The 18,934-nt window shown below is 40.5% G+C and overlaps 1 protein-coding gene across 3 annotated transcripts in view; it reads left to right on the forward strand.

Moving 5' to 3' along the window:
• rps6ka5 (ribosomal protein S6 kinase, polypeptide 5) overlaps nucleotides 1-18,934 on the forward strand; it is a 292,559-nt gene that overhangs the window by 151,911 nt on the left and 121,714 nt on the right. For all 3 annotated transcript variants that reach the window (XM_068038562.1, XM_068038563.1, XM_068038565.1), the window contains exons 4-5: nucleotides 2,072-2,187; nucleotides 10,149-10,256. In XM_068038562.1, the coding sequence (XP_067894663.1) occupies nucleotides 2,072-2,187; nucleotides 10,149-10,256 (224 nt within the window). The remainder of the gene's footprint in view (nucleotides 1-2,071; nucleotides 2,188-10,148; nucleotides 10,257-18,934) is intronic.

Consider the following 18,934-nt stretch of genomic DNA (forward strand, 5'->3'; position numbering starts at 1 on the left):
GACATCAGTCCTAAAATTACCATTTACCTGTTTGAACTGATGCTCCTTAATTTCACTCCCACAGTTTACAGTAATATTCCAGGTCAACTTTCCCTCAGCAATCTTGTATGCTTCTATACAAACATCTCTGCAGTGCCTCTTTTCTAGGCCAGTCTTTCCCCATAACTTGGGTTTATAACAGTAGGGATTGGCCTCATGCCTCTTTTCTGCACTGTTCCCAGTGCACGAATAACTCTCTTGTTTCTTGGCATCCAGAACTGGATGTTGTGCTCAATGTGTAGTCTGACCAAAATACTTTGATCACTACCTACTGTGAATTATATTCTACTCTTTTGGTTATGTAGTTCAACCCTCTGTTGGCTTTGTTAATTGCTGCTGTTCCTTTATCGTCATCTTGAGTAATGAGTGTACTAAAACTGCTATGTCTCTTTCAACTTCATCTTCGTGAGTACATGTTTTTCCCATTCTTCTATGTGCAATACTTTATGCTTTCTGCATCAAATGTCATTTGTCATTGTTCTTAATGGGAAAGTGAAGTTGAGGCCACAATCAGATCAGCCATGATCTTATTAAATGGCTGAGCAGGCTCAAAGGGGCCGAATTGCCTTCTCCTGCTCCTAATTCGTATGTTCATTTATGCAGTTTGCACAAATCACTCAATTTCTAAGCTGTTTCCACTATCCTTTGTAGTCTGCCATCATTGGCAAATATTATAACTTTGCATTGAGTCCCTGAATTTGGGTCATTAATGTAAATTAAGAACTGTAGTGGTCCCAGCACTGAGCCCTGATGCACTCAACCAGTACTCGTTATTTACTGTTTCAGACAATTTCTTATCCACTTCCAGATTTTCCTCTAAATCCCAACAGCTTTGACTTTGACACTCTTCACTGTTGGACTTTAACAAAAGCCTTTTGGAATTTGAGATGCACCACACAATGGGGCTTAGAACAGTTCACTTGAGTTTGTCACTTGAAGTTGCAGAGGCTGGAACTCTTCAATTTAGAAGAAATCCCTAAATTAGGAATTGACATTAAGGTGCTGGTTGTGTTGATGATGTTGGCTTTTGTGTTGCTGCAGCTATGTTGAAATGGTTAGTGATGATGTTGGACTTTGGAATCTCTCATTGTTATATCTATTAGCAAGTTTATACTGATTAACTGTCCCACCATTGTCAGTGGAAAACTAATGAGATTACACTTCGTTTTTTTTTCATTTGGAGGCAAACTTGCAATTCTGCTTTAACTGTGTTGGTTTTGGGTTTTTTTGTTCCTATTTTTGCTTTGTAAGCTAAAGAATATATGAATCACACTCAAATGTTTCTTTTTTTGAAATGAGCTGTGCAAAGCACAGCATGTTGGTCCCTTGAAAATATCAGTGATAGGCCACCTGCTTAACACAAATGGAGTGAAAGGAAACTACAACTTTCAGTTTGACTTGCCTTGAGTGATTCTTTGCTTAAAAAATAAAGCCAGATGCTGGTCTGTGGGTTTTTAAATGTTATGCTAGCTTGTTTTTTTCAAGGTTAAGTGCACAAGGGGTTGATTGTAGTCATCCTAAATGGAATATCCTTTGACAATCCTGTACTTAATAATTCAGCCAGAATGTTTTTAGTTCTGTATTGCTTGTTGTATACTTAAGAAATTTTGACTACATTTGAAATTTAAGTGTGAAGCTATAATGTAAATCTCTGCACTGTGTTTTGGGGGAAAAATCCAACTTTTTAACCTTCAGAACTTTTTGCCTTCATTTTTCTTCTGCAAATATGAAAGGAATTGTAAGAGAAATGTGGTTTCATAAATTGTATTTCTTTGCGAGGTTAAGTTTCTTAAATTTTGTGCAAAGTGTTTCAGAATTATGCAGATATAATTGTGAAATCAGTTTTAGTACTTTTTAAACAGCATGGCAAAAATTGAATGCTGGATTTCTGTATGTGTAAAATGTTATGGTTTGTGCTGCTGAGCACCTGTTTCTATGTGATAGTATCTGCCCTATTGTATATTTATATTTTGATATTTTGGAGATTACTGTGGTTTCTAGCTCATGTGTAATGTTTTATTTTGTGTGACAGACTATGTGAATGGAGGGGAATTGTTCACTCACTTGTCACAGAGAGAGCGTTTCACAGAGAACGCAGTGAGAATATACAGTGGGGAGATAGTTCTGGCATTGGAGCACCTACACAAGGTAAGCTGCACCACTACTGGCGAAGGTTTGCATTTGTCAAATGCATTATCTGTCCACTTCTGAGATTGGCTAGATTTGGGGAATGCACAATAGCCCTGCTTTATTTCATGGATTAGGAGAACATCTTGACTTCAGTCCTTCTGAAGTTCGACGGTATATTGCAAAGTACTTTGACTATTTTCTTTTATCTGTGCCAACACATGGTGCAGTTAGTTTAGTTTAAAAAATAAAATGTTTGTTACTTGAAGTATAGAATTACAGACATCTGGGAGTAATCTCAAATCACATCTCTTCAAGTGGTTCAGGTACCAATTTACTTCCTCCTATAAAAAATTCCCTGTATTTTTCACAGTAGAATGCATCTATTTAAGGTATAAACCCATGAGATGCAATCAAGGTAATAAACTCTGTAGGAAACATGCCAGGGGAGCAACATTGCAGAGGTATTTTATGCAGATTACAGTGTGGTAATAACAAATGTTCCAGCATCTTTAATGTTTGAAAAAATGAAGTCACACAGGATCAGAGGTGAGCTGGCAAGATGGATACAAAACTGGCTCGGTCATAGAAGACAGAGGGTAGCAGTGGAAGGGTGCTTTTCTGAATGGAGGGATGTGACTAGTGGTGTTTCGCAGGGATCAGTGCTGGGACCTTTGCTGTTTGTTGTATATAATAAATGATTTGGAGGAAAATGTAGCTGGTCTGATTAGTAAGTTTGCAGACGACACAAAGGTTGGTGGAGTTGTGGATAGTAATGAGGATTGTCAGAGGATACAGCAGGATATAGATCGGTTGGAGACTTGGGCGGAGAAATGGCAGATGGAGTTTAATCCGGACAAATGTGAGGTAATGCATTTTGAAAGATCTAATACAGGTGGGAAGTATACAGTAAATGGCATAACCCTTAGGAGTATTGACAGGCAGAGAGATCTGGGCGCACAGGTCCACAGGTCACTGAAAGTGGTAATGCAGGTGGATAAGGTAGTCAAGAAGGCATACAGCATTCTTGCCTTCATCAGTCAGGGCATAGAGTATAAAAATTGGCAAGTCATGCTGCAGCTGTACAGAACCTTAGTTAGGCCACACTTAGAATATTGCGTGCAATTCTGGTCATCACTACCAGAAGAATGTGGAGGCTTTGGAGAGGGTACAGAAGATGTTTACCAGGATGTTGCCTGGTCTGGAGGGTATTAGCTATGAGGAGAGGTTGGATAAACTCGGATTGTTTTCACTGGAACGACGGAGGTGGAGGGGCGACATGATAGAGGTTTAGAAAGTTATGAGTGGCATGGACAGAGTGGATAGTCAGAAGCTTTTTCCCAGGGCGGAAGAGTCACTGACTAGGGGACATAGGTTTAAGGTGTGAGGGGCAAAGTTTAGAGGGGATGTGCGAGGCAAGTTCTTTACACAGAGGGTGGTGAGTGCCTGGAACTTGCTGCCGGGGGAGGTGGTGGAAGCAGGTACGATAGCGACGTTTAAGAGGCATCTTGACAAATACATGAATAGGATGGGAATAGAGGGATACAGACCCCGGAAGCACTGAAGGTTTTAGTTTAAGCAGGCATCAAGATCGGCGCAGGCTTGGAGGGCCGAATGGCCTGTTCATGTGCTGTACTGTTCTTTGTTCTTTGAATATGACTTGCATCTTAATCACTGCTTGTCCCCTATTCCAGTCCATCGCCATTGGTGGGTGGATTTCAGTGGTTAACTTAAAAAAAAATTAAAAGCAAAATACTGCAGACGCTGGAAATCTGAAATAAAAACAAGAAATTTCTTGTTTTTAACTTTAAAAAAATGTTACTTTTGAACTATCACCCATTACCTTGACAACATACATCCCCTTATTTTATGGTTTAAAGCAGTTTGTGATTTGAAATGTCACACTGGTTTGATAGGTTGCACCACTTGGATGGCCTGTTCAACCTGGAGTGAAGCATAAAACCACTTGCATTCCCCTCCACAACAACTTCACCTCTACTTTGCCATCATCACCGTCACTGAAACCCTTATCCACAGTTTTGTCACATCAAGACTCAGTTTGCAAATGTCAGCCTACTGGCCTCCTTCCTACACAAAATCTAACTTGTCCAAAGCTGTGCTGCCTACAACCTGTCCCACACTATGTTCTGCTAGTCTATCACATCTTGCTCTCCACAATTTTCCCTGGCCCCCAGTGCACCGAATTGAACATCGTTATTCTCATTTACAAATCCCAGCCCACCTGTGCAACCGCCTCCATCAGTAACCCCCCCCCAGACTATAGTCCTCTGCCTCTGGGTTTCTGTGCATTCCTCCTCTTGGTACTCCTTATTCAGTGTAAGCTCTACCTTCTGTAATGCCTTCCTTGAACTTATTTGTCTTACTACTTCTCCCAGCCCCCTTGAAGGCCTCCTCGAAATATTTCTGGCTGTACTCTCAGGCAACTCAAATTCTTCAACGACCTATATGTGAAGGAGAAGGAAATAGAGGGTTACAGGGCAGGGTGGAAAGACATAGAATAGGGGAGGCTTTGTTGGAGTATCAAGCATAACCAGTTGGGCCAAGTGACCTGTTTCTGTGCTGTAGATACTATGTAAGATAGCACTAATTTGAGTTCAAGCTATCTGTTATTTGAACACACACCTCATGCCAAAGATCTCTGTGCTCTCTTCCTAACCCCCATGTGAATCAAACAGATCTATTAAAGAGATTATGAAAGCTTTTAGGAGGGTAAATAGTGAAAGATTGTTTCCACTAGTTGAGTATTGGATAAAAAGGGACCATAGACTGAAAATCAACACTTGAAGAATGAAGGGGGAAGTGAGGAGAAATGTTTTGACACAGGGGTTATTAAATCATGAAATGCTTTATTACAATTAACTATTGAGGCAAAGACTGGAGCATCATTTAAGAAGGAATTGGAAAATTTTGGATTATGTGAAAAGGAAGAAGACAAAATAATTCAGCTAAAAGAACTCTACCTACTCTAAGTGGGCGGCACAGTGGCGCAGTGGTTAGCACCGCAGCCTCACAGCTCCAGCGACCCGGGTTCAATTCTGGGTACTGCCTGAGTGGAGTTTGCAAGTTCTCCCTGTGTCTGCGTGGGTTTCCTCCGGGTGCTCCTGTTTCCTCCCACAGCCAAAAGACTTGCAGGTTGATAGGTAAATTGGCCATTATAAATTGCCCCTAGTATAGGTAGGTGGTAGGGAAATATAGGGACAGGTGAGGATGTGGTAGGAATATGGGATTAGTGTAGGATTAGTATAAGTGGGTGGTTGATGGTCGGCACAGACTCGGTGGGCCGAAGGGCCTGTTTCAGTGCTGTATCTCTAAATCTAAAACAGGGAAATGGGATGATAGTGGATAATCCCCGTTAGAGAGCTAGCATTGGCATAAGCATGGTGGGCTGAATTGCCTGATGTTTTGTAATTTCTCTGGTCTATGATTATTATCTCTATAGCTGTGCCACATTCAGGTGATTGAGGGTTAGAAAGTTCTTAATAGATTTAGGAACATATAAATTCTGAAGAGTTAAAAAGACCATGGGACCCAATTTTTAACTCTGTGTAAGTGAATGGGTTCTGACTGTCTTAGCGGTTGTAACTAACTATGTGTTTTTCTTCAAGATACTTGTCTAATTTGACCACAAAAAGATCTAAGCTACTTAACCTCTACAACCACCCTTGGTAAGATATTCCAAAAACAGTGAAATAATGCCTTGTACAACCCTCCCAAATCAGCACACACTCACAGTTCGTTGTTCTGTTACATCCCCTCTCCGCCACAACCTCTTAGATTTCTCTCAAATGAGGAGTCCCAATTACATGAGCCTATACTCGTATGTTTTATTCTCTAATTTCATCATTTCAGTAGCTCTTTTCTGCATCTTTTCCAACTCAGCTATATCCTCCCTATTCTAGAATCGAGCATAATACTGCAACTGTGGCCTGACCAATGCTCTATTCAGTGGCAAGATAACTCCTTCAATTTCTACTCAATTCCCATTTTTTTTTTTACAAGACGTAACATCCCATATGCTTTCCATGTGTAATTCTCCTTTCATAAAAACAGCGAGTGCTGGAAGTACTCAGCAGGTCAGGCAGCATCTGTGGAGAGAGAAGCACAGTTAACGTTTCAGGTCTCTGACCTTTCATCAGAACCCTGATGATTCTCCTTTTGTACACACAGGCTCACTCTTACCAACTAGTTTAGACCTTCCTAAATGTTCCACGAGTTTGTCCTTGGCTATCGATTGTAGAATTTTCCCTAGTGCCGATATAGAGTATTACAGTTCCCTGGAACCCTTTTAATTTAGGGCACTGTATTTTCCAATTTCTCATCCTCCAGTACCACTTACTTACCTAATGAACTCTAAATAATTAGGCTAATCAGTCTGTCAGCACATTCTCTAGGTCATTGGCATTGGCCTGATTTTTTTCGGAGCAATGGACTTTGTCCTATTTTGCAATTTCCGCATTTTAATTTCAGAAGTCTTTAAGAAAATGCAGGGTTTTTTTCTTTTACGAGCTTTCAATGTCTCCATCTTTTTGCCTCTTCCTTTGTTGTCTCCTGCCTCTCTCGTATTTAGTCATAGAATCATTAGGGCACAGAAGGAGACCTCTAGTGTCATTAATTTCTTTTAATACTTCTTTCCATTGTCTGATGTAAAGATTATCTCAGTTGTCTATCCATTTCCTTTTGTCTCTTTTTAAAGTAGGCTACGGATCATCCCACTACTACTTTCCTGGTTCTTCCTTCCCATACGCTCTGTCCTGATACTATTAAAATGCTTGTTCATCTTTCATCTTTCAATTTTAATGAGGGTTTGCAGACTGAAATGTTAAGATAATTGCTCTCTGCAGATTCTGACTGACCTGCTGTCTCTTTCCAGACTTTTCAGTTTTTTTGCGTTTTACTTAAAACAGTGTAAACCATAGGATGAGTCCTGTCCAACCCAGGTGACTTGATCCCTCGGATCCTGTTCAAATATCCAGCCACCAGCTCTGTAATAATATTAATTGTATTACATGCCTCATTTTGATTGCCTTGGAACACCCACTTAGGAACATAGGAACAGGAGTAGGCCATTCAGTTCATTGAGCCTGCTCTGCCATTCAGTATGATCATGGCCAATCATCCACTTCAATGCCTTTTTTCCCACACTATCCCCATATCTCTTTATGTCATTGGTATTTAGAAATCTGTCAGTCTCTGCTGTAAACATACTCAATGACTGAGCTTCCACAGTCCTCTGGGGTAGAGAGTTCCAATGATTCACAACCCTCTAAGTAAAGAAATTTCTCTTTATCTCGGTCCTAAGTGGCTTCCCCCTTACTTTGAAATTCTGTCCCCTGGTTATAGACTCCCCAACCAGGGGAAACATCTTACTTGCATCTACCCTGTTGATCCCTTTAAGTATTTTATAGGTTTCAATGAGATCATCCCTCATTTGCGCCAATCTCTCCATAGGACAGTCCCGCCATCCCAGGAACAAATGTGGTGAACCTTTGTTGCACTCCCTCTATGGCAGTAATATTCTTCCTAAGGTAAGGGAACCAGAACTGCACACAGTACTCCAGGTGCAGTCTAACCAAAGTTCTGTACAATTGAAGCAAGACTTCACTACTCCTATACTCAAATCCTCTTGCGATAAAGGCTAAAATACCATTAGCCCTCTTAATTGCTTGCTGCACCTGCATGTTAGCTTTCAGTGACTTATTGACAAGGACACTCAGGTCCCTTTGTACATCTACACTTTCTAATCTCTTAGAATTTAAGAAATACTCTGCACATCTATTCCTCCTACCAAAGTGGAAAACCTCACGTTATATTCCATCTGCCATGTTCTTGCCCATTCACTTAGCTTGTCCAAATCCCCTTGAAGTCGCTTTGCATCTTCATCACAACATACATTTCCATCTAGTTTTGTGTCATCTGCAAACTTGGAATTATTACATTTGGTCCCCACATCCAAATCATTGATATATATTGTGAACAGCTGGGGCCCAAGTACTGATCCATGCACCACTAGTCACAGTCTGCCAACGCGAGAATGACCTGTTTATTCCTACTCTCTGTTTTCTGCCTGTTAATCAATCCTTAATCCATGCCAGTATATTACGTCTTATCCCATGTCCTTTAATTTTGCTAACCAACCTCCTGTGGGGGACTTTATCAAAAGCCTTCTAAAAATCCAAATATACTACGTCCACCGACTCCCCTTTATTAATTCTGTTAGTAACATCCTCAAAAAACTCCAACAGGTTGTCAAACATGATTTCCCATTCATAAATCCATGTTGACTATGCCCAATCAGATCATTATTATCCAAGTCTCCATTTATCACATCCTTTAGAATAGATTCTAGCATTTTCCCTACTACTAAGGCTAACAGGTCTGTAGTTCCCTGTTTTCTCTCTCCCTCCCTTCAATAGCGGGGGTGACATTTTCTACCTTCCATTCTTCAGAAACCTTTCCAGAATCTATAGAATTTTGGAAGGTGATCACCAATACATCCACTATCTCCAAAGCCAGCTCTTTCAGCACTCTGGGATGTAGAGTATCAGGTCCTGGGGACTTATCAACCTTCAGCCCCATTAATTTCTCCAATACAATCTTCGTACTCATGCTAATTTCCCTCAAGCCCTCATTCTCCCTCGTCCCTTGGATCTCTAATTCTGGGAGATTTCTTGTATCTTCCTCAGTGAAGACACACAAAGTAATCGTTTAGCTTCTCTGCCATTTCTCTATTCTCTAATATAAATTCTTCTGACTCTCTAATATAAAAGCTTGTAATGGACCCAAGTTTGCCTTAGCCAGACATTTCACTTTTACGTATCTATAGAAGCTTTTACTGTCCATTTTTATGTTTTTTGCTAGTTTACATTCATATACTTTTTTTTTTATCAGTTTCTTGGTCCTCCTTTGCTGTATTCTAAAACCCTCCCAGTGCTCAGGTTTACTACTATTTCTAGCAACTTTGTAGGCCTTTTCTATCAATCTTATATAATCCCTAACTTCCTTTGTTAGACATGGTTGACTACATTTTCTTTTGGGGTTTTGCTGCACTAGCTGTAGTTGCCTGTTTGGTCGTAAATGCAACCTGCGACATTGAGATCTTGAGTAGGAGAGTCCATAATTGAAGTTGTCATCAGTTGACTATGCATGGAGTGAGCGTGGTGGACTTATTTGACCCTTTCTCACTCCAAGCTTCAATTTCTTACCTGATCTCTGAGATGCAACTAACATTATAGGAACATGGGCTGTTTTTGATTCCATTTTGGATTTCATTTTATAACAGTTTGTGTTGAGAAATACTGATCACCACTGAAGAATAACACCTGTGACATAATTGCTGAAAATTTGATCATGAATAAGTAACTAAGCCATGTCGTCATGGAAAGACTTAACATTTATATAATGCCTTTTATGAACTCTGGATGTCCCAAAGTGCTTAACAGCCAATGAAGTCACTATTATAATACAGGGAGGGCTGAGGTTTGATTCTCGGACTGTGCTGAGTTACCTGATCTCAGCTTGAGCAGTGGTGGGAATGCTACATTGGTCTCAGTGTCTGGGATAGGGAAGTGAAAATTGGCCAGGCTTTCTGTTCCTGATCACTATTCAGTGATCCATGTTAGAAGTACACTAGCATGAACATTGTGTGAGGGCAGTATCAGACTTGGCATGATAATACTCCTCCCCCTGCCTCCAGTTGGTAAAATAGCCTGCTCATACTCACTGTCAAAGATCATAGGAGAAGAAATGCGTGACTGGCGATGGGGCTTTCAAGAGATGGAGAAACTATTTAAAACGGTGCAGAAATGCTGTCTTTAGCTAATAGTTAAAAACATTTTTACAAAGATTGTAAAAATTGGACAAAGCTCTCTGAAAAAGCCACATACGGTTTCAAGTTTTTAAATTACAATATTGTGGAAAGAAGTTCCTGTATCTGTAACTTTTGTTTACTGTGTTTTCCACAGCTTGGAATTATATATCGAGATATTAAACTGGAGAATATACTTCTCGACAGTAATGGCCATGTAGTTCTAACAGATTTTGGACTCAGCAAAGAGTTTCTAGTAGATGAAGTAAGTGTTTCTTTTAACTTTCTTGCAACAACATGCATTATGCACTGATAAGACACAATAGTCTTTTAAATTAATATCAAATTTTAGATTGGGAGAGCAGTGTTTAACAATGATGTGAATTTGTTGTATTTTACTACAACAGTTATGTTTTTTCAGAATTTACCAAACTTAGTTCAAAATCAGACAAATCTGTAAGCCTGTGGCTTGATTGGAGTAAAATTACCAGTGGCCTTTGGTAATGCATTGGATAGCCAAGAACCGGATCATACACATAGCTTGTATATCTTGTTTACCTGGAAGCTTGGATTGCTGATTTCACTGCTTTGCCTCAGATTCCAGTAGGCATTGCTTTGTGTGTACTTTTATGTTAGCAGGACTCCTCTGCTTCTGTTCTTGAGTCAGAAGTCTGGAACACATGGGCAGTGATGGTTTGTATGTATGAGCTACTGCCTTTGTCATTTTTATACAGAATCCTCATTTTACTTTCCAGCCTAGGAGAGAATGAAACATCAGTCGGGGCATCATATGGAGGGTTGCAGATCCTAGCAACTGGCTACAGGCCAGCATTGACATACATGGTTGGGAGCTATTCTCCTTCAAACCCTCTTAGCTGGGGTATTTTCTTTTAAATTCATTCTTGGGATGTGAGCGTCACTGGCATGGTTGACATTTATTGCCCAGCCCTGTTTCCCCATGAGGAGCTGATGCTTGAACTGCTGCAGTTCCCATGGTGCTGTTAGGTTGTGAGCTCCAGGATTTTGACCCAGCAACAAAGAAGAAATGGTGACATCTGCCAAAGTTGGGATAGTGCATGACTTGGAAGGGAACCTGGAATTAATGGCGTTCCCATGCACTTACTGCCCTTGGCCTTGGTGGAGATCATCAGTTAAAGGAGCTTTGCTGCAGTGCATTATGTAGATGCAGGCATGGTGCACCGGTAGTGGAGGGGGTGGATATTTGAGGCAGTGGTGGCGTGTGATCTTAAAACTTCCTGAAACCAGTTTGTCTTGCAGAACATGCACAAGGTGTCTTTTGCATGCTTTTATAACTTAGTTTTCCATAATTACTGCCTTTAGGTTTTGTGGGGGTGGGAGGAGGGAGAAAACTGCCCTGATGCTATCTATCTCCTATCTGCAAGTTATTTCAGCCATGTACTACTAATGATGTGCCTGGCTAAATGGGAGAATAGGAACCTGCAATGCAAATTGCTCAGTGGGGCTGTGGACCCCCACTCCCCCGCCCTGAACTGATCAGCGGGGCTGTGTACTCTCCCACTCCCACCACCCCCAGGACCGCTCAGTGGGGCTCTGCAACTGCTGAGAATATATAGCTGATCTGTGATGTTTTTTTCCTAGACAACCATTGCTGCTGCTTGTAGCTACTCCTACTAGGAGATCTACTGTCATGATATGTCACGCTGGTCTATCTTGCGCCATCTTCACACATCTACTTCAACTCAACTGCAACCACTCTGTGACGTCCGTCATCCTCCTACGTCTAGGTCGACCCCTCTTTCTGCTGTCCTTCACTTTGCCCTCTAGAAGAGATCTCTGTAGCTTTTCAGCTGTGAACAAGTGGCTGAAATACTGATATTTTCTTTTCTGGATGTCACTTTTTAGAGTTCTTTTTGCTCTTGAAATTTCATGCACCTCTTCATTTGCCTTATGGTCTGTATTAGGAATTCTAAGCATATGTCTTAGCATCCACATTTCAAAGGCTTCTATTTTCTTCCACAGATCTATACTTGTTGTCCGGGTTTCTGAGGATATAGGAAAGTGGATAGAATGTAGCATCTTATGAGTTTTTTCTTTGTTAAAAGCTTGAGGTTTCTTGTTGTTAACTCATCCTTCATCTTCACAAAATTATTTCTAGCTATCTCTATCTTTAGTCTGACTTAGGTATTGCATTTACCATCTTCTGTTATCATTTCTCCTAAATAGACAAACTTATCTGCTTGTTCCAGTGCGACACCATCCACTTCAATCTTCACTCTAGTTTCTTCTAATGTATGCCTTTTAACTACCATTGTTTTTATCTTTTTAGTGTTCATACGCAATCCATAAACTAAACTTCTAGATTTTACTTGATCTATGATATTTTGTAGGGCCTCTTCTGATTCTGCAATAGAGCTATATCGTCAGTGTATTGAAAGTTTATGTTCTTGCCTCCAATTATTATACCTGGAAGTACTTCTCAGAATACTTGTTCTGTGTGCAGATTGAATAATTTTGGCGACAGTACACAGTACTCTCTTCACTTGAAATGTATCTGATTGTCCATTTTCTAGCCTGGTGCTCGCTATTTGGGCAAGCACAGTTTATGTAAATACATCTTGCCTCATGTAAATTGTACATGTGGTACACAAGCATATCAGACAATGGCTTCTGTGCAGTTGAATGTCAGATGTGAGAGTTGTATTTTAATATTTTGTGAGCAGTGCAGAGCTACTAGTTGAGATTCAGCTGTAAGCTACGATCTTTTGGAAAAATTTTAGTAAGCAGAATGGAATTAGACACAAGTTTTGTAGCACAATTTGATAATTGGAACTCATCACAGTGTAAAGCACTTGCAAATAAAAGTACTGTATGATCTGTAGATTTGTATGAGTCAAATAATTAGTGCTTACATGCAAAATCATAAATATGAGCAAGGTTTTATTTGTCTGGTGCTGAAACAAGTGTGTTTATGTGACTTGCACTCCCGAAAATATTTAAAGCTATATTTGGCCTGCACACTTCTGAATATTGTCACGCCATTGAATCAACTAGATTTTTTTAAAGGTTACAATATGTAAATCTTCACTGTGTTGTGAGGGCCTTATTTACATCTTGTAGCTCAGCCTCCAGCCCAGCAGCAAGTCAAATGACCTGCGATCGGGAAAGCTGGAGGGGGAGGTGGTCTGTGCTTGGAAAGGCTGCGTTGGTGGGGAGGTGGGGTAAGCCTCAATCGGGAGCGTCGGGGAGGGTACTGGCAATCAGGAAGGCCGGTGGGGGTTGGGGCAGAGAGACTGCAATCAAGCTAGCTGGTAGGGAGGCCTGTGACTTGGCAAACTGAGTTAGGGGAGGTTGGGCTGGGAGGTGCAAAGGTTTTGTTAGGGGGTCTTGGGGAAGCTCTCTTGCTCCTGCTGTCCCAGAAAGAATGTGATAAGAGGCACTTACCTTGTTGGAATTGCCGCGTTTCCTGACCACCCACCGCCCACCTCCCCCAGGAGACCCGTGTAGAGCACCAGTTAATTTCAAATCAGGCTTCCAATCATATTGTAGGACTCTGATTTAAATATGTTAATAAGCGTCCTGTCTCTCCACGGATATCCGCTGCCTGAAAATGGCAGTGGGCACGACATGTTTCAGTCATGTTACATAGATTCCCATTGTTCTGGAAGAGCACAGTGTTATGGAATTTCCATTTTTTGTGTTAAAACTTGGGCATCTATATTTTTAAAAACTGAAAAAGGATTTCGTGGACATTGAAACATCTGGAGATAGCTGAACTTTATGAACGCTTTTTAAAAAAAAAAAGAGGTTCCTGGCTTTGACTAGTAAACAAATACTGGAAACCAGGTGATTTCAAGTAAACAATACAGGGGGTTTGACTTAAAAGCTACTCTTTTTTGTGACAGGAGAGAATTTATGACTAGCATGAGGCTTGCCTGGAAAAGTAGTTTTATTTTGAACTATTAAAAGCCAGTGGGTTTGGACTAAAGCAGGCTATTGGAATTTTAAATGGACCTGCCAGGAGTTCAGAAGAAAGCTACTTCCTCTCTTTGAAGAATCCCTGCTGTTGAAAAGCAAAAGCCTGTATGAAGAGGTTCTGTTCCTCCTGCAATTTTTAAGAAGCTCTGAATACTTGCAGAAACCTTGCATTTTCAAATGAACTTTGTATCGAATGTGTGTGAGAACTGACACCTGTTGCTGCACACCTGATGGAAGACCTATGTGAAGCTTTCTGCAGTTGAATTTCTTTGAACGTCTACCCAAACAGATTGTTCATCAACCTCACCTGGAAAAATTCCTAGTGGCAGCCAACTATTCGATTCTGGGACACCTTACCAAACCAAAGGACTTCCTTCCATATCTTAATAGTAAAAGTTATTCTTTTTTATTCCTTCTATTTCTTTGTAACAGCGGTGAACCAAAAATTCCTTTTTCCCATTTAACCGGTTTTTTTGAGTGTGTGAGGGCTAGGTTATAAAAATATGGGGCTTTAATATTTCAATTTTCATATATATTTACCTCATTATTGGTTAAGACTTGGTTTTATAGTAAACGGATAATTTTGCTGTTTATTAAAGAAACTTGGTTAGTTTGCTTCATTCTGGGGACAAATAGAGTATCTAATTAGTTCTTTCAGTGAGTGGGAAGATTTATTGATATGTTGTGACCTGTGGAAAAGTGGGACTGAATTAACAGTACATTCCTCCCACCTCCTTCGCAACAACAGTTTGAGCTGAGTAACCCTTCAACATTGGGCTTTGGGCTGCTTAATTGCTTATGCTTATTGTGTTATTACTCCTGCATCCCTTTAAAAGGCTCCCTATGCTAATGTTGTTCCCTTCATTATAGACTTAATGTTGCTCTTTTTTTTTTCCAGTTGCAATACTTTGCACTAGTCGGTATAATATTTAGTTTACTTTTTATCTCCCCAGTTGCATTGCAAATTTATATCCTTCTGCAAATTTTAACTATATTCTTGGTCCCCACTGTACTCCCTGTTTTAGTCTCATCGGCAAATTTACAATTGGTTTGTGCATCCAGATAGTTTATATATTAGTACAAAGCAGCAAGGGTCCAAGCATTCTCCCCTTCATTCAACACCATTCTCCCCTACCCCCAAGCCTGTCACTGTCGGGGCTGGGATTGGAGGCAGGTGGGCACTAAAATTAGTGCTGCCAGATGACTTGCTGGTTCACGGGCTCTATCCCACCCTTGGGCCATTTTCCCAGAGGCAGGATGTGGTTGGGCGGAGGGAGGTAGGGCTACCTGCCCACAAGCAGCTGGCAGCCAATTGAAGTAATTAAAGGCCTATTGACGGAGGCCAACTTCAAGGCCCTGAAGCAGTGGGGGACAGTTTAGCTGCCCATGTGCAGCCTCCCAGTAGGCTTAAAGGCCCTCCATCCCTGCCTGCCTGCCTTGGTTCAGTAGCAGCCATTGGCTGCCCTGTGAAGGTGTTCTTCCCCCTGCCGCCCCCAACACTGGTTACCCGGCTGTAAAGGCCTTTTTTTAAACTTAGATTTTAAAAAGGTGAGAGAAAGAGCACCTCCTTTTGGAGGTCTCTCTCTCTCTCTCTCTCTCTCTCTCTCTCTCTCTCTCTCCCCCCCCCCCCCTCTCACAAACACTCTCACACCTGCCACGGCATTCTTTCAAGCAGGAAGGCTTCCTGTTGGTTCCTCCAGCTTTGAGAGCTCGTCCACTTTCCTTTATTGGACGGCAAGCCCTCTGGCCACTAATCATCCAATTCAGAGAAAATCACAGTTGAATAACTGTTATCCACATAGACCCCCATTTAAGCCTGATGGCGGGGTTAAGGTTAGAAAAATCCCGCCCAATGTCTCTCAAGTATTCTTGTTTGCTATTTTTATCCAATTTCTTAACCAGTCCTACATTGAGTTCTGATGGTCACTGACCCGAAACGTTAACTCTGCTTCTCTCTCCACAGATGCTGCCTGACTTGCTAAGTATTTCCAGCATTTTCTATTTTTATTTTAGATTTCCAGCATCCGCAGTATTTTCCTTGCATATTTCTGTTAAGGCATATGAGATCCTTAGCTTTATAAATAGTGGCATAGAGTGCAAAAGCAAGGAAGTTATGCTAAACCTTTATAAAACACTGGTTAGGCCCCAGCTAGGGTATCATGACCAATTTGCGCATTACACTTTAGGAATTATGTTATAGCCTTAGAATGGGTGCAGGGGAGATTTACTAGAATGGTACAGGGATGAAAGACTTGAGTCACAGGGAGAGACTGGGGATGTTCTCCTCAGAGTAGAGAAGGGGAAATTTGATAGAGGTATTCAAAATTGTGTTTTGATAGAGTAAATAAGGAGAAACTGTTTCTAGTGGCAGAAGGTCCAGAGGACACAGATTAAAGGTAATTGGCAAAAGAGCCAGCGGCGACATGAGGAAAATTATTTCTTTGCAGTTCCAGAAAGAGCAGTGGAAACAGATTCATTACTAACTTTCAAAAGAGAATTGGATAAATCTTTGAAAAGACAAACAATTGCTGGACTATGGGGAAAGAGCAAGGGAGTGGGAGTATTTGAATAGCTGTTTCAAAGTAACAGCACACATGTGATGGGCCAAATAGCTTCCTTTTGTGTTGTATCATTCTAGGATTCTATGATGTATTGCAATGCATGTATCCATGCAATAAGAAAAAAACAGCTAAAATTCTGTTAAATAATGGAAGTTTATTTAATTTTTGAAGAAAATGAGACTGGAAATGCATGTTATCCAAATAGAATCCTGCATAGGAAATTAATAAAGGTCTATGTTCCACTTGTGATGGAGACCTTTGGAACTTAATTGTGACTTTGACACTAGAGATATTATGCTATTCCCTTTACTTGTGGAATAAATATATTTTAAGTTTCCCATGTGATATCCTTCATATCCCCAACAGGCCAAACAGAAAATATTTGTTCACTATTAGCATCAAATAAATATGGCACACTTTTGAAATGATCGTCAATTAGCTTAAAAAAAACACCTGAATTTATTCTGACTGTCTAAGTGTTCAGACACAGATACAGATTATTCCACAAAATTATAGCCATGCATGCCTTATTTTTATTTACTCTGCAAGGATCAGAAATCCATTTGTCAAATATTCTGGAATCTGAGCTTGCAGGGAACCAAAATACAGTGCTGTCAATTTCCCAGCTTCTGGGCTTTTGTTTTTTTTTGACAAGCCATGCTATTTTGAGTCCTGTTACAATAGCAGAATCATAGTGGCATTCTCTGAAGGCCCATATATGAACTTTTTGGAGCAGGTTGGTACTCAACTTGTAGTCCATCAATGCAGGAAAATGCTTAAACTCCTCCTTTTATAGCCTTTATGTTTAATACATTCATAAAATCCCTAAATAATGCTTAGTTAAAGGATTGCTCCATAGAAATTAGATTAACATTTCATCTAATAAAAATTATGTGAGTACTTGCATTGCTATCAGGCATGGGGATGTTTAGGGACATGCTGCTGGCTACAATTGATTGCTACACACTTGGTTTAGTTATTGACTGATGAGGCACCTTATTCTTTTGCATCAATTTTAACAGCATGCCAGCATCAATCACTGTTAAGTGGTAATGTATTGCAAAATTTGACACGGGTGTGTTAAAAAGGCAGCCCTTCATTGTCCCATGGCTGGATGTCTTAGGCGCCAGTTTATCCCAGGTAATTGGAAGTACCTAATCTGAGTCATCTTGCCATTCCAGGCTGAGGAAATAAACTTTTTAACCCTTTTCAAGATTGAATCTGTTTCCACTTGATGTCACACAAGTTTTCTCTGAGATTTACAGGACACTTGTACAAATGTCTCTCCTGACTTTGTATTTTTCCTCTTTCCCCTCTTCCTCCCTCCCCCTCCCATGAAAAATACTCGAGAGTATGGTCAACTACTATTCATATTGACACAGTGAAACTTTATTGAATGTTACGACCAAGGTGAGAGGAGTGCACTGTTTGTTCTAGTTCCACTTCTCCACAGGTCACAACATATTTAAATTTTCCCACTTAGCGATACGGTCAATCATATACTCTATCTTTCCCAAAATAAAACACACTAACCAGGTTTCTTTAATGAACAACAAAATTATCAGTTCATTATAAAACAAGCCTTAACCAGTAATGAAGTAAAGCACAAACACACAGATTGAAATGTTAAAATTCCCTTTTTACTTTAGCCCCTCACACTCAAACATACACCGGTTAACCGTAAAAATAAAAGGGATTTTTGTTCAGAGCTCTGTTACAGACAAAAAAACACTTGGGCTGAATACTTTCTCATTCTTAAAGAAAACAGCAGATGAGATATGTTGTGTTTCAAAACTGGCATACGGTTTGGCCTCCGAGTACACGTAGACGGGTCACTGGGATCTTTTAGAACAGTTCTTTTTAGATGGCATTGAGATTTAATTTAGAAGGCTTTTCTTCAGAGGCAGGAGCTGAGATGGGTTGACACAGTGGGCTTCTTGTCTTTTATAGAGTTGCTGAAAAGCTGAGCTGGGTTGTGGTCTTCGCTCCTTCCTTGGGAATTCTCTTCTTCTACAGGCTTTTTAAAGAGATGGAACAGGTTGGGCTGAGCTGGGGTTCTGTCCTATCAAGGGGCATGGGACTGACTCTTCTCTGCACACATTTTCCCCCTGTTACTAGGGTTTCTGTTCTATTTTTAACTTGAGTCATGTAACAACCAGTAAATGTTGTTGCCAAACCAGTTCTTTCAGTGACCTCTTGATGACCCTCTTGGGAAAAAAAACTGGTCCGACATTTCTTCAATTTGGTTATTTATGAATTCCTCAGAAAAATATTTTAACAAAAACAATCACTTTCATAACATGAGGGAAGTACTGCAAATTATTTCAACTGTAATCCACTCACGTTTGAAGGGGTTCCATGAGTGGTGGGTGGGGTGCCAATCAAGCGGGTTGTTTGAATCTCAGATCTTCTCATAAATCTTCAG

Source organism: Heterodontus francisci, chromosome 9 (genome assembly GCF_036365525.1).
Source record: "Heterodontus francisci isolate sHetFra1 chromosome 9, sHetFra1.hap1, whole genome shotgun sequence".
Taxonomy (NCBI): domain Eukaryota; kingdom Metazoa; phylum Chordata; class Chondrichthyes; order Heterodontiformes; family Heterodontidae; genus Heterodontus; species Heterodontus francisci.